The sequence below is a fragment of the Octopus bimaculoides genome, chromosome 18 (genome assembly GCF_046866305.1).
Source record: "Octopus bimaculoides isolate indiv1 chromosome 18, ASM4686630v1, whole genome shotgun sequence".
Classification (NCBI taxonomy): Eukaryota; Metazoa; Mollusca; class Cephalopoda; order Octopoda; family Octopodidae; genus Octopus; species Octopus bimaculoides.
Window position 1 is genome coordinate 4742419 of NC_142945.1, and position 17500 is coordinate 4759918.

Consider the following 17500-nt stretch of genomic DNA (forward strand, 5'->3'; position numbering starts at 1 on the left):
GCCGTCTTCATTATCATCATCAACATCATCATTATTACGATCACTGTTGCTATCATCATCATCATCATCATCATCATCAAATTTGATAATATATAACTAATTATAGCAAACAGCATCATCTTCACTTGCAGCAGATATCATCAGCGACGCCATCACCATTATCCTCACCAAAGTGCATATTTTCCCTGATGTCCTTTCTCGTCGTCATCATCGTCATCAATGTGTAATAATAATAATAATAATAATAATAATAATAATAATAATAATAATAGTAATAATAATAATAATAATAATAATAATAATAATAATAATAATAATAATAATAATAATAATAGTAATAATAATAATGATAATAATAATAATAATAATAATAATAATAATAATAATAATAATAAGACTACTGAATAATAGTAATAATAGATTAGTGAATAATAATAATAATAATAATAGTTATAATAATAATAATAATAATAATAATAATAATAATAATAATAATAATAATAATGATACTAATATGTCGATAATTAATGTTAAGTCTGATTGCTTCTGCTTGCTTCCATTTATTACATAAATTATATATCTAGAAACTCGCTAAAATTTAATTCTGCTTCTAGCTGTAATAAATGTATATTTTCATCATGATTCAGGGACAGCTCCTTCGGAAATACACGCATACATACATCATATATACAACGAACATTCTCAAAACTAGAAATGAAAAGGCTAATTGGAAGACTACAGATACCGATCATAAATAGAACTGTTAAATTATACGAAACCTTTTCAAAAGTTTAGCATATAAATACATATGTACTTACCTAGACATTCAATTATATGTGAGAGCTTACATTCATAAATCAGAACATAGAGGTCTGTACATGCACTGACACCAGAGACCTGCACATACACATACATGCAAATTGCACATAGACATACAGGCAAAACTACCCGGTTGACGTTATGAAATTCGATATAAGGGGTTAGAATCTAGATTACGAACCGGATCTATCTCCGTTTCGCAGGATACATACGATGGGGTGCTGAGAAACTCGTGGCTTTAAGAGTATCGCGAAAACTGAAGGATCACTGCAATAAATGTGTGAATCTGAGAGGGGAAGATGTGGAATAAAATCATAATTAACTGATGCTCCAGTATTTTCTTTTGTCCAAAGCTAAGTGCTTTTCAGCGACCCCTCATAGACCTTAAACGAACTAATGCCATCTATACATGAATACATAAATACAAAAACACATATAATTATATGTAGGTCTTCAGGTAAGCTGTCTTAAATCAATATTCTTGACCAACTGGATGACCATCATTATTTCCTGCCACGCTTAAATGCATACTCACAGCCATATATACACACACACACGCACATGTATGTATGTATGTATATGTAGTTGTGAAGAAGTAACATTTTTTCTATCTGTTTGCCTATCAGCCTCTCTTTTTCACACTCATACACACAGACAGACACACACAATTACACACACACACACACACACACACATACACACATACACACACAAACAAACAAACCAACATACAATTTGTATATATATAAAATTTAGATTCATACATATATATGTATATGTATGTATGCATGTATATAGATATATATATATCAAGGTGTGTATGTATTTCTGTATAATGTTATACGTAACGTGTGTGTTTATGGGTTTATTAATATTTTCTGTATAATTAGAGCTACTATATTTCTTAAGTATATGATAATATTAAATTTAAGTATAATAATAATAATAATAATAATAATAATAATAATAATAATAATAATAATAATAATAATAATAATAATAATAATAATAATGAAAATAATAATAATAATAATAATAATAATAATAATAATAATAATAATAATAATAAAATAATGGTATTATTAACAAGTATAAGAATAATCGTAAGAGTTATCAAAATTACTAATAATAAAGATAATAATATTGATAATGATAATAAAATGGCTCTTTCTGAATTTGACACAAGGCCAGCAACCTTATTAATAATAGTGATTATTTTAATATAACGTGCTAATATTAAACTAACGTGCGTTGACGACGAATAATAATAATAACGATAATAATGGTGGTGACGGTGATGGTGATGATGATGAAAATGATGATGATAATAACAATAATAATAATAATAATAATAATAATAATAATAATAATAATAATAATAATAGTAATAACAATAATAATAATAATAATAATATTAATAATAACGTTAAATGTAATTTTAATCATCGACTTTGTATGCATAAGACGCTTGCTATTTCGTTTCTTTATATTTTTTTTTATTCTAGAACAACGAAGGGCTGATCCCGGCTGGGCCTAACCGAGCGTATGCAACCATTCCAATGGTATAGTTCGGCGTTTCATGTATAACAAATAATATATATGTATATGTATACATCTCTATATATGTGTACATTCATACATATACATGCATTTGAATATGTGTATGTACATGTAAATATATATATATATATATGTATACGTATACATATATGTGCGTATGTATATATTTGTGTGTATTAGAGTAGATTTTAAAATATACTCTTTTTTGTTTCGTTTTTCGTTTTGTCTTTTGCTTGTTTGTTGTATGTGGAGTTTGAGTGTGTGTATTTAAAAATCTGCAACTACCGCCACGTACCATAACCAACACCATCACTAACAATAATATCACTGAAATGCCACAAATACACTTAAATATTTGGTAGCACATTTATTCCTTAGTTACGTGCGTTTCGACACTACATAGTACATATAATATAGCCATGGACATATATAAAGAATTTTGTAGAGTTAGAACATATTACACATTATTCATGAATATCTCATTAGACAAAGTTCAAATCGAAATAGAATTTACACTTGGAAATGATATATATATGGCATTTGTATTGCCACAGGAGGAGCTGTTTATGTATATATTATATATACATACATAGACATATACGTATATATATGTATATATAAAGGTATATAAACGTTAGTAGAACGTTAGTTTGTTATGTTACTATCTGTTAATACAACTAAATCCAATTACCACCAACTCAGTGTTACAGAGTTGCGACAATTGCTGTTTCCTTACAACATGGCCACATGTCATGACTTTCGTTTCTGCACACACACATGCACACATACACACACATACATACACACACAAAACACATACATATTTATTTTTATTCTAGATTATAATTTACCAAACATACAATGTGGTACCATTTCGAAACATAGCCTTAGACTAGTTGTTTCCGCGAAAATAGACACCTTATGTAATTATTTGTCTATTACGCTTTAAACACGGTGTAATATGTATATATATATATATATATATATATATATATATATATATATATATATATATATATATATATATATATATATATATATATATATATATACATACACACACACATACGTGTATATATATATATATATATATATATATATATATATATATATATATTTATATATATATGCATATATGTGTGTGTGTATGTATGTATATATGTATATATGTATATATATATATATATATATATATATATATATATATATATATATGTATAGACATATGTATATATATATATATATATATATATATATATATATATATATATATATATATATATATATATATATATATATATATATGTGTGTGTGTGTGTGTGTGTGTATATATGTATATATACATATACATGCAAGCACACATGCACATATCTAACACCTTAGCAGTGATCTTGCTTCATGCTCTAATGTGCTATGGAATATATCTATAGTTTTCAGCCAACACACTGCCTGTCTAATTAGACCTCATTACATAATCTACTCAAACGGAAACCCTAAATTTCTTAAAACCCTTTGATAGCAATCCACCCAGGACCACCTCCCCTTAATATGATAGCATAAGCCTTCTGCTTTAAAGTGATGACAGAATTATTTTACTATATATATTATTATTTTCGATATTAATTGAAATATTAAAGGTATATTTCAATAAAAAATATGAAGACAATATGGCTAACCCCACCTTTCCAGCAGTTCCTCTCGTTTCACTTCATATGTGTGTTAATCTGTTAACACGTACTGACGCATCCACACATACATTTATTCTTATATGCATACATATGTTCATGTAAATGTGTATATATGTATGTATACACACACATCGTGTTCCCAGATGGCTTGTTAGTGTAAGGGAGATAATCAATGCTGTATAATATCTGGATGGATTAGGAATTTGATGTTTAAAATTGACGAACAAGAGACAAGCTGCATAGAATGTACATGTTTATTTATTTATTTATTTATTTACTTATTTGCTTGCATATTACGAAGATCCTGAAATTTAAATTCTTTGGTAATCATGCACAGCGCTATTTCATTCTTATTGGAAAGAGTCAGCATAACATAAGCAGTGGTATTTAAATGAAGCTGCACACACACACACACACACACACACACACACACACACACACACACACAGATAGAGTTATTCATACCCATCAATGACCCGGAAAGTTCGTGGTTCAACGAAGCACTCGAAACAAATGTTATGAAGAGTGGATATTAGTTAAAGTTCTCACTGATGAGGTCCCCGTAACGCATTTTGCTATTAAACACACACACACACACACACACACACACGAACACATTAATTTAGCATTTTGCAAGGTGATCAATTAACCCAAATTATGATATAACTAGTCGTGGTGGTCTTGGCATTAGATTATAATCAATTAACTTAATTAAACTGCATTATCGATGTAATTATATTGATAAACTTGTTAACGATGTTGGTAGTGGTGGAGGAGGTGTTGCTTTTGTTGTTGTTGTTGTTGTTGTTGTTGTTGTTGCTCTTGTACACATGTAGTTGTTCCTTGCTGTTTGTTGTTTATATTGGCCGTGCTTTTGCTGATAATGGCGACGATGCTAGTCGCACTGAGCAAGCTGTTGTTAACGTGCTATTGTTGTTGTTGTTAGTGAGGTTTTGTGCCGTCAGTTGTGTTAGTTTTGGTGGTGGTATTTATGAGGGTAATGTTCGTGATGGCGTTGCTGTTGTGGTGGATGGCGTTGCTGTTGTTGGTGATGGCGTTGCTGTTGTTGATGATGGCATTGGTGCTGTTGGTGATGGCGTTGCTGTTGTGTTTGATGGCGTAGATGTCGTTGATGATGGCATTGCTGTTTTTAATGGCGGCATTTTTTTAAATGTTGGTAATGGTACTTTCATTGTTTTTTTTTTTTGTGTGTGTTGTTGGTGTTGGTGCATTTCATTGTTTTCGTTCTTGGTGCTGTATTGTGCTAGTTGTGCTAACCATTTTTTGCAGAGATTGTCCAAGCAAGATGGGAGAACCGTCCTTCTGATAATAGTAAATGTGATAGTATTATCAGTGGTAGTTTATAAGATGTGCGGTAGTAATAGTATTGATAACATTGGGTGTTTGCTTGTTTATTTATTGGTTGGTTGGTTGATTCACGTGGTATTAGTTACGATGCTTGATGTGAAATTCATGCTTTTCTGGCCATATTTGTTATGGCGAGGCTACTAAAGTAGGCGTAATGAGACAGTTGGGTGTAAGTTGTGTGCACACTGGCGACTTGGCGCGACTGGTTGAAACTGCAGCCTATTTTGGCTACGGAAGATTTTGACTTTGAAAGCAAACACATTCAACCGCGCGCCCACGCGTGGAAATGTAGACATGAAGATAGATTTAGAGAGAGAGAGAGAGAGAGAGAGAGAGAGAGAGAGAGAGAGAGAGAGAGAGAGAGAGAGAGAGAGAGAGCGAGAGAGAGAGAGATAGAGAGAGAGAGAGAGAGAGAGAAGAGAGAGAGAGAGAGAGACATTTTAATTTATTAATCGAAAACGATCTTCACATATAAAATGGAATATATTCACAAACAGAAAAATAGAGAGAGAGATGGTAGGAGAGGGGAGGGAGAGAGAGGAGGTAATTAGAATTAATTGACTACGAGTGGAATATACTTTGCTCTCTTCTCATACATATGAGAAATAGAAAAGAAACGGTGGATGCAAACACGGAAGAAAAATTCAAACAAGAGAAACATTAATACGGCTGATGTCAAATAGATGAGCGCCAAACCAGCGACACAAAATAAGGTGGCGTCAGCATGGCTGCGCCAAAATGTTTCATACGCTTGTAGGTGTTGATGTCGTTGTTGTTAGTGAAAGTGGTGGTCCTGCTACTACTTCAAATTCGATTTCAGGCGAAGATATTTTTTGATGACAAGGAGGAAAATATTTGAGGCTTTCCCTACAATGCCTGGGACGAACATTACAATGTAAAACAAAGGTAAAATATACAAACATATGAGTGCATTGTATTAGGTAACACGCATGACCGAGGGTGAATTTCATTGATGTATAATATGTACATTTATGATATGGCATTGTACAGCATGGATTGCATGACAGTTTCGGGTGCATACAGTAACGTAACATGTTGCATGTGTATATCTATGACATGATTTGAATTAATTTTGCACCACAGCTGCATAATAATTACCATTTAATGTTTGACTTGTCTGTGAATTTTGTGCATTTCGATAAACATATTGAAGAATATTTTGAAAATTGCATAGAATATCGGATGTGATTTATTTCGAAAATCACTCGCATACAAATATACATGTACGTATATATTGTATTAAATGCGCATATGTATATGTTTGTATGTATGTATATGTATATATATATGTATGTATGTGTGTATGTATATTTGTATGTATGTATGTATATATATATACATACATATACATGCATGCACACACACACACATACACACACATATATATAGTTGAAATTTACAGAAAAACAAAAGACGAAGTGTATAAGCAACAAGCAGGTGTATTAGTTTGACACTCGGGTAGGTGAGAAAGTCTTTTATATTTCGTGCCTACGCTCTTCAGCAGAAAGGAACACGAGGAGAGAAATAAAGAGAGAATAAAAATAAACTTGTGGATTATATATATTTGTTGCATGTGTGTGTTCATAATTTTTGGAAAACCTGTTAATGTTGTTGTTCACTACACAGAATGATAGTCGATTCAATAGTGTGATAGTGAAGATCACAATAGTGTAGTTATTTCAATAGTAATTTGATAGTATGTTGAATGATATTAAATAATGGCAGACATGTTTGCTTGTATAACATGTAGAGTCTGTTTCAAGTGAAACATTTCTTGTTCAGCTAAATGTGTTGCTGTTTAGCCCCAGGTCAGTACGTAACTATAGACCATTAACCATAGTATCCCTATGATCGATGTCGTTACTGACTTCACCACCCTGCTTGAAGGGGAGTCTGTTGAGAGATGTTATTTTATGTTATCTTTCTTACTGAAGACGGTAGAATATTTATTGTTTGCATAGATCCTCGCTGTTTTGCGTGCATTATGTAAACAAATACAACAAGTTAAACACGTAACTCTTTAATGTCCTTTTGAAACAAATGCACACAATTCAGTAGCCTGGGTTGCGGATATAAATTCGTATATCAATTTATATTCGGACTTATATCCGTATAGAAATAGATCCTGATACGAAATGAGATGAATGGGAGCAAATGTGTGGTAGTGACGATTTCGCACAGCTGTGTGGGCATTCAATTTGTTTTGGCGACGACAATACTTTTAGGTATTGGAGCTAACTCCCCACGTGCGCACAAATATACGTATACAGTTGGGAAGAGTGAGAGAGAAGAGAATAAAAGAAAGAGAATGGGGAGAAAAACATAATTTATTAATTGAATGCCATTGACAGCTCACTTTACTTCTCTTACACATAAAGAGAAATATCCCCCCTACCCCCTCACACACTCACATAAACAGAGCATAAGACAGAGAGAGAGTGGAGAGAGAACGAAAGAAACATTAAAATGAAGCAATAGAGCGTCTCAGGTCAAACAAGTCAGCGCCGAATCAGCGACACCTATCGGCGGCGTCAAAACGACTTTGGCAAAACTTCTTATGCCCATCCAGACGTAATCCATCAGTTCGTATGTCGTATTATATAGGTCTATATATGTTTAGTGTAATGTGCTTCTTTTTCCTTTTCTGTGAAATTTATCTAAGTTTTTCTTCGCAAAATTCACGCCGGTTGCTCTGTATTTAACGTGACAAGGCAGTTTTTTGTTTGTCAGGTGTGTGTGTGAGTACTTCCATGGTTTTGTGAATGACTTAGCGAGTGTACATGTAGGATTAGGTGTGGATGTCTTTGAGCTTATATACAAAATGTAAGTCTATTATATGCGTGTATGTGTGTGATTGGTCACAATGTATGTATGTATGTATGTATGTATGTATGTATGTACGTGTGTGTGCGCATGCTTTAACAATAGTTTTGAGGCCAATTGCTTCTTTGTGCTGCGATTATTGTATTTCTCGTTGCATTTATGTGTTGTGTTATGTTTACATATATAATGTTCTTCTTTATTAATATTCAGTATTATTTTTCTTTATTTTTAAATGTTACCCTTCAAGGCAAGTGCTGATATTGTTGTTGTCGTCGTTGTTTAACCCCAGGTCATTCCTAATAACGCAGATAACCCTATGACAAAAGATCGTTCCGTTCATGTCAACCGATCTATTTTTTTTTTTTTTTCCAAAAAAATAGTTCCTACTCCCTCCGCAATTTCTGCATTTGTTATCAAGTTGGCATTTTGGTAATGTATTCTGTGATGCCTTCTGTCCTCGGTATGACTCTAAACTGCATCCAATAGGGGAATCCTGATATTGGAGTTCCAAAGTTTTGAGTAGTATGGAACCAACCTTGACCATTATTGTTCTCAGGTCTACTCGGACTCGGAATAATAGCACCTGTCTGCTTCCAAGCTATGGGTTAATTAGCGTACACGTGTATTTGCCTTTGCATGAGTAGACTGGACCCAGTAGACCCTGATAAAAAGACCCATCATGGTTCACTAAAGTATAAGGCATCTGCAGCAACGCACGATGGAGTGCAGAAAGCAAGATGCGGCAAGTAAGACACTTGAGTCATCAAGTGCACCCGTCTCCATCCTCAGCGGTCTTGCCACTCGACTGAATATGGCTACGGACAAGAGAGCGAAGTTGACAGTGCACAACTATTTTTTTTTACTTTAAACAAAGTCACCACGTAAGTCATCTTCAAGGATGACGTGATGGTCCTCGTCACTCCGACGGATTAATATGCATATCTGAAAAATTTACAATAGTATTTGTATGAACGAAACGCCCTCATTCATAGTTCGGTTACGTTACTATTCAACAGGGTGAAACTCCACAAGAATAACAACAGTAATTTGTGGAATTGAAGCGAAAACACATTAAGAGAGTTATTATAGCAATTTCACCGATAAAGATTATTTGCAAAATGAAGTCACGTGATGCAGGGATTTGTTTAACAATTATCTTTTGCCCCCAAAAGAGTATTCAATATCTATGACGGAAATGGGCAAGTAATGTTTAGATTAGCTCTCTTGGTGGCAATAGTTGTAAGCGAATGAATGAATAAATTAATGTGTCTGTATCTCTGTGTGTGTATAGACGATAGGTAAGAGCTGGATATACGCAGTACAGGAAATGCATACTAGAGCTTCAATGAATTGAACTTAAAACTCCAAATACTTTATCCAGGAGTAGTTCCACGGCGTCAAAAGTGTCTCTAAGAGAAATCCGGGCGAGTTGATATGGAGATAGTAATGCAAATACACACGAGTAGGTTTGACATGAACATACATACACATATAGATACACATATAATTCTATCTATCTATTTTTCTGTCTGTCTGTCTTTCCCATCTACCTATCTATCAGTCTATCTATCTGTCTCTGTCTCTGTCTCTCTCGCTCGCCCTCTCTCTCTCTAGGCTTAAAAAAGATAACTCCTGGGATTGATTTGTTAGACTAAAACTGTTCAAGTCGGTGCCCCAGCATGGCCGCAGTCAAACGTCTAAAACAAATAAAGGAAAAAAAAAGAATATACACGCAGGTGTGTAATGGAGATTGAAACAATAAAGTTAATTACTCAACCAGGGAGAGCTATATCTATCGAATCACAGCTTGCTATCATCATAGCCATGTTCAGTCAAGCCGGACCTAGGGTTAAACAAAAATAAAACCAACAACAACAAAACCAGTACACTTCTTGAATTGAGATGCATTAAATAAGTATGACATTCATTTTATATATATATATATATATATATATATATATATATATATATATATATATATATATATCTGTCTGTATATATGGGTGGGTGTGTGTGGATATATATCACTTGCAATGTATTCTTTGTCTCTTTTTTTCTCTAGTCTTACAATTACTCAGCATACTTGGCCCGTCATAAAAGCGTTGACATTAACCAAAAGTTTCAATCACCCCAGACGGTATTAATTAGATCAAGATGTTCTGATGAATTTATCGAACTTGGTCCCTCAGGCAAAATTAGAGCAGAAGGTTCAGAAAATTCAGAACACGGTAAGAATTAATTGCCCCTATCTTCTCACATGTTATTATTGATTGCTAGAGCAACTTTGAATTCTTCTGTGTCGCGGGAGGGTCATTATGCCAATGGAAAATACATGCATTGGTTCTGTTTCACTTCTTTGTTATTATTCGTCTATTGGTTAGTTATTTTGCCTAGAACCTAATCGATTGCTTATTTAATCAGACACACGTACACATACATACATACACACATAGTGCACAAACACACCGAGAACAGACACGGGAAAGAAGGCCCACTCACACACGTACACGTACGCACAGACACTCTCTCTTTTTCTTTGCCGCCTCTTTTCATGTATATCACCACTAAAATCCATCCGCAAAGATATAAATATTACACTTGAAAGTACAATACACATAGATCAGAGGATGATCTGGAGTAGAAAGGGGATATTGGGAATGGCGACGAAGAGACCTCGATAAGCACATCTGAATGATTGATTAACCGAATGATTAAGCACACAATCGATAAGATACTTGGTTAAAAAACTAATTGACGAGTAAAAATAAAGAAATAAAACAGAACGGTGCATATACTCATCATTGGCATAGTGGCAGTCTCTTTCTCTCTCTCCCTCTCTATCTATCTATCTATCTATCTATCTATCTATCTATCTATCTATCTGTCTGTCTGTCTGTCTGTCTGTCTGTCTGTCTGTATGTATATATTACTGCCTATCTGATAATTTATACGTCTATGTCTCCCATGCTTAGCGAATTCTTTACATTTGTAACTGTCTTCACTTTCATTCCAATGACTATATATTTCCTATCATTTTTTTCATTCTTTTTCTTCCTTATTCTTGTTATTTGTTTAAAGAATGGCAGGAATTCATATCAATGAAGTCCCACTCGAAGCTTACGTAACATGGCATCAAATAATGGCAAGACAGTTCCCTTCTAATTTAAGATTTGGCACTAGACTATCAGAAAATAATTCCTCAGAAAATTCCCTAAACAATCCCTCTCAAAGCTCATCAAATGGAGATAACGGAGAGTTGATGAATTCAGTGCCAGACGTCTGTAACTCACACGCCGTGCCATTTTTCGTCTTTCCTTCTTTTCGTTCTCTTTCTTTCTCCTTTCTTTCTTATTTCTTTCGTTGTACATGCTCATACACAAACGCACATGCATGCATGACTCGCATATGTATGTATATGCTTGAAAAGAGACAGTGAGAGAGTATATACGTTTAACGTTGAGGTGAATATATGTATAGACATATACACACATATATATGTAAATATCTTCATATGGAGAGAAAGTAACAGTGAGACCTCTCTCTCTCTCTCTCTCTCTCTCTCTCTCTCTCTATCTCTCTCCCTCTCTATCTCTTGTATATATATATATATATATATATAAACATATGCGTGTATGTATATACATGTGTATGTTTATATATATATAAACATATATATATATATATATAAACATACGCATATATATATATATAAGCATACACACATATATATATATATGCGTGTATATATATATATATATATATATATATATATATATATATATATATATATATATATACATATATATATATATATATATATATATATATATATATATATATATATATATATATATATATGCTTGCGTTCAGTGTGTCTTTTAATATTTCTGTCCAAAAACGACTACATCGGAGTGTATGTGTTTTGTATTTGTATAGTAAGAAGCTTCCATCAATACAACACTTACCCCACCCCAGTCACACACCATGTTTTTCGTATTAAGTATGAACGCAGTGTTGTGAATATTTAGTACAAATATTTCGTGTGTATGTATTTGATTACGTATGCGTATATGTGTTTGTATGTATTTGTCGGTATATGTGTATGGCCGCTAGTAGGCTTAAAACAAAATATATAACCCATTAGAATTCCTCAGGTATTGCCGGAACAAATAAACTATTTAGCAACGCCAATGATGTTAGCAGCGGTGGGAGGAGTAACTTTAATGAGTTTAGCGCGGTGTTTGTGTCCTTGTATGTGCGTGTTTGCATGTATGTGTGTGTGTGCGTGTGTGTATGTGTGTGTGTGCGCGTGCTCATATATATATATATACATATATGAAATTCCTAATAGCGATAATTATTAATTTTCTAGCACAATTCCCACGTTAAATCAATATTGCCTTATATATATATATATATATATATATATATATATATATATATATATATATATATATATATATATATATATATATATATATATATATATATATATATATATATATATATATATATATATATATATATATGTATGTATGTATGTATATGTATATATGTATTTATATATGTATACATACATATAAAGGGTAGCAAATCTTTACAAATTTCACTACCAGTAGCCTAGCATGTATAAAAAGTCAATAGACAACATATTCAATATAAAACGGCGCCGAAACGCTGGTTTTAAATCCCTAGCTCGTGGCTTTTCTAGGGTCTGGAAACTGCTCAGAAGGTATTTTCTCCGATGACGACAATTAGAAAATATATCGGATCTTCTGTGTAATGATACTGCTGGTTAATTTAATTTCAACGATTTTATAACTTTGGTGATGATTCTCCATGTCATTTGGGCGTTTATTCCGATCTTGTAGAGCCCCATACAATAGAGGACATTTGGGAGAACGATATAGATTTTCTCCCTCCCATGGCCAGGATGAGATGTATGTAGATGTTTGTAATAACGAATATTTAATGTAACCAGTGTAATTCCTTTCAATATCGTCCGGCATATTCTTGTTGCTCTTTATACTATTGATTTGGAAGAGCAAATTCCATTGAATGGGTAGATAGAGCCATTCAAATGATAAAGGAAAAAATAACTGTTGTAGTAGATTGGCCTGTCAACCTACGACTTCGTGATTTTAATTTGTAATCCTGGAAACGAACTTATCCTGCAAAAACAGGTAACGTTATCTTTATTGGAGTTAAATAACTTCTTGCTTTGCGTGTGGGTGGTGGTAAATATCACAATAAAGATATAAAATTCATAGCTACCAAGCGACGTGCATTCAGAAACTATCGTGGCATTATGACTTTCAAAGGATTAATACTCTTCTGGTGTCTAGTTCCCTAAAAACAGTAAATTCTCCGCCAGCTTACATGCTTTAGGGATGAACCAATCAAGATGGAATTTGCTTCATGTTCCTTTAGTTTCCTTGTGATTCGTTATATTGATATCAGGTGTACACAATTTGACGTGGTCATGTGGCCTTAAACCTTTTGCAGGGAAACTAGACCCACCATTTCTGAGTGTGTGTGTGTTGTATATATATATATATATATATATGTATGTATGTATGTATGTATGTATGTATGTATATGTATATGGCGATGGCGGGCTGAATGTGCATTTTAAAAGTACGTGCGATAATTAACTTTCTAATGGGTCATGGGCACATAATTACGGGAGTTTGCCCAAGTTCAAGGTTCCATATACTGTCATCATTATCATCAGGCCACGTGATTCTAATCGCTGTTAGGGATCCCAGAGAAGAACTGATTTTTATGATGTGTTAATACCATTCGTGATTACGTTACAGTTGCAGCAGTATTTGTGTTGTTGTTGTTGGTGGTGGTGGCGGCGGCGGGGGCATTGACGGTTAGTTGTAGTTGTTTGTATGAACACCGCAAGTAACGTTTTGGACTTAATTTATTTTGTTAGACTATGATTACATAAACCAAGAAATGCGACCGAACATATAACAACAACAACGATAATGATGATGATGATGATGATGATGATGATGATGATGATGACGACGATGATGATAATAATAATAATAATAATAACAATAATAATAATGATGATGATGATAATAAACAAACTCATTATCCAAACCGAAAATAACTTTCGTAGTTGCATTCCCACACTTTGGCAAGTGTTTTTACTAACATTTGGCAGTCACACCAAAGTTTGGCAAACACCATATTAGATGGAATAATTCCTGAATACACGCACGCGTACACACACATACACACACACGTATACACATACGCATGCACACACACAAAAACATACACAACTGCTTCTGTATTTTTCTTTCTTTTCCTTTCTATCTGTCTGTCTGTCTCTCTCTCTTTCTCTCTCTCTCTTTCGTACAGCGTCACACTAACACACAGGCACATACGAGGGCACATGTACACGTTGGTTAGCGCTCATTCCACTTCTTAAAAAAAAAACAATTAATAATTTACGTAATTATATTGTTTTCATCTTTTCCAAAGACCATTTAAGAGATGCCAAATCTTTCCTTCATCCTATGGTTTCTACGAGCAGCTTTGGAAAAATAAAATGAAATTTTAAAAAATGAGCAAACAGGAGCCAATTGGAGAAAATTAAGGAATCGTCAAATATAATATTTTCATAACATATTTCCACAGGATTAACGGAGAATCATTTATAACTGAGTTGTGCGACGAACAAAATGTGCACTACGTAGCTCGCCTTTCCGATGTCCCAACCAATAATAATAATAATAGTAGTAGTAATAATCACTTCTACTGTAAGCACATGATCTAAATTTTGGTGGGAAATGGGGGTAGGTTAGTCGATTTCATTGACCCCCCCCCCCACACCAATGTTCCGAAAGGATAAAAGATAAAATCGACCTTGGTTGAATTTGAACTCAAAACATAAGGACGATCAAAATACTACGAAGTATTTTGTTTTGCCGAACGGCTAAGTTACAGGGACGTACCCACACCAATACCGTTTGTGATACGGTGATTGTTCTCAGACACACACACATATTTAAGTCGTAATATATGGATTTACCTAATCCGATGGTACTCAAAAAAAGCTTCTTAATGTATCATTGTACAAAATAGAATATATCGTAATATATATAAGGGAAAAAGACAAGGCGTGTATAAAGTCATAAATGACCGGGAAATATTTTGATAAGCTTTTATATAACAATATGAAAATTCCTAATATTACAATAATTGTTTCGTAACTCAAAAATATGTCGAGAAGCATACTTGTTACCACACAGCTACGCGTGGACCCTAATAATGATGGTCTCTTATAAATAATTTTTCTTCCATTTCATACTGATTCTTATTCATTTTTTAAACTGTATTCTATCGTATTCTGTCTCGTTTCGCTTAATCTAAGGACCTAGTTATAGCACAGTTATTATGTGTAATTAGTTGGTCAGATAATTGACAAGTTTCTGTATCCATTGCTGTCTCTATTTATATTTGTTTCCTTCCACATTGGCATGTGTCAGTCAAATCAAAATTAAAGCATAGCTTATCTTTCTGTGTTAATTTGCTTCTGCTTCCCGTGAAATATGTCTATGTGTATGTGTGTGTGTGTGTGTGTGTGTGTGTGTGTGTGCGCGCGCACTTGTACGAATGCATGCATGCGATTAAACACATGTATGGTGGAGTGGAATCACAGTTGACTTCCTCGAGTGAATTCGTCGCTAAAGTTATCAAAGATCAGACCTGCTCCGATCCTATTGGTCTCCAATGGAATTTATTAGTTAATCTAAAATGGCGAGCTGGCAGAATGGTTAATATCTCGGCCAAACTGATGAGATATATTTCTTTCGGCTCTTTGCGTTCTAATTTCGAATCCTGCTGAGGTGAATTTCGCCTTCAACCCTTACGGGGTGCTTATGATAAATTGCAAATTAAGTGCTGTTATATTAACAGTTACTGAATCGTTGTACGCAACTTCATATTTCTCTTTTCTCTCTTTGATATTTCTCTCTTTCTTTCTCTCTCTCTCTCACTCTTTCTCTTAATTTCTCTGTATATATATATATATATATATATATATATATATATATATATATATATATATATATATATATATATATATATATATATATATATATTGATCTTTCTGCATCTTGTATATTGCAGCAAGTTTAACGATACAGTATGGCCCATTTGGAATGGTACGGATACGAGGATCAGAAAATAAATACATGTGTTTTAATCAAAAAGGACGACTCATATTGCGAGTAAGTATTTCAGCATGTGTTTCTGATTAATTGTCCTCATCTTGTTTGTTGTTAACACAACGTTTCGGCTGATATACCATCCAGCCTTCAACAGGTGTCTTCGGGAAACTTCGAACCTGGGTTCTCATTCCTAAGGTATTTTTCGATGTTGTTGTTGTTATTATTATTATTATTATTATTATTATTATTATTATTATTATTATTATTATTATTATTATTATTATTATTTAGGTGGCTAGCTGGCAGAATCGTTAGTATGCCGGAAAAAATGCTTAGCGGCATTTCGTCCGTTTTCACGGTCTGAGATCAAATTCCGCCGTGGTCGACTTTGCCTTTCATCCTTTCAGGGTCGATAAATTAAGTACCAGTGAAGCAATGGGGGTCGATGTAATCGACACATTCCCTCCTCCAAAATGGCTGCCCTTGTCGCAAAATTTGAAACTTATTATTATTATTATTATTATTATTATTATTATTATTATTATTATTATTATCATTATCATTGTTATTATTATTATCAATATTAAGGCGGTGAGCTGGCAGAATCGTTAGCATGCTGGGCGAAATGCTTAGTGGTATTTCGTTTGCCCCTACGTTCTTAGTTCAAATTTCGCCGAGGTCGACTTTGCCTTTTATCCTTTTGGGGTCGATTAAATAAGTAACAGTTACGCACTGAGGTTGATGTAATTGACTTAATCCCCTCACGCAAACTGCCCTTATGGCAAAAATTTGAAGTCGTTATTATTATTATTATTATTATTATTATTATTATTATTATTATTATTGCGAAATGGCAGAATCGTTAGCACGCCGGGCAAAATGCTTAGCGGTATTTCACCCGTCTTCAAGCTCTGGGTTCAAATTCTGCCGAAGTCAACTTTGCCTTTTATCCTTTCGGGTCGATAAATTAAGTACTAATTAAACACTTGGATCGATGTAATCGACTAGTCCTCTCCCCTAAAATTG

General features: G+C 33.4%; 1 protein-coding gene across 6 annotated transcripts in view; it reads left to right on the forward strand.

Annotated features, from left to right (window-relative positions):
• Nucleotides 1-17500, forward strand: part of LOC106872231 (fibroblast growth factor 8) — a 134847-nt gene that overhangs the window by 116071 nt on the left and 1276 nt on the right. For 3 of the 6 annotated variants that reach the window (XM_089365663.1, XM_089365662.1, XM_089365665.1), the window contains 3 exons: nucleotides 2325-2381; nucleotides 10342-10507; nucleotides 16434-16534. In XM_089365663.1, the coding sequence (XP_089221789.1) occupies nucleotides 2325-2381; nucleotides 10342-10507; nucleotides 16434-16534 (324 nt within the window). The remainder of the gene's footprint in view (nucleotides 1-2324; nucleotides 2382-10341; nucleotides 10508-16433; nucleotides 16535-17500) is intronic. The other 3 variants (XM_089365666.1, XM_089365664.1, XM_089365667.1) reach the window with 1 other exon arrangement.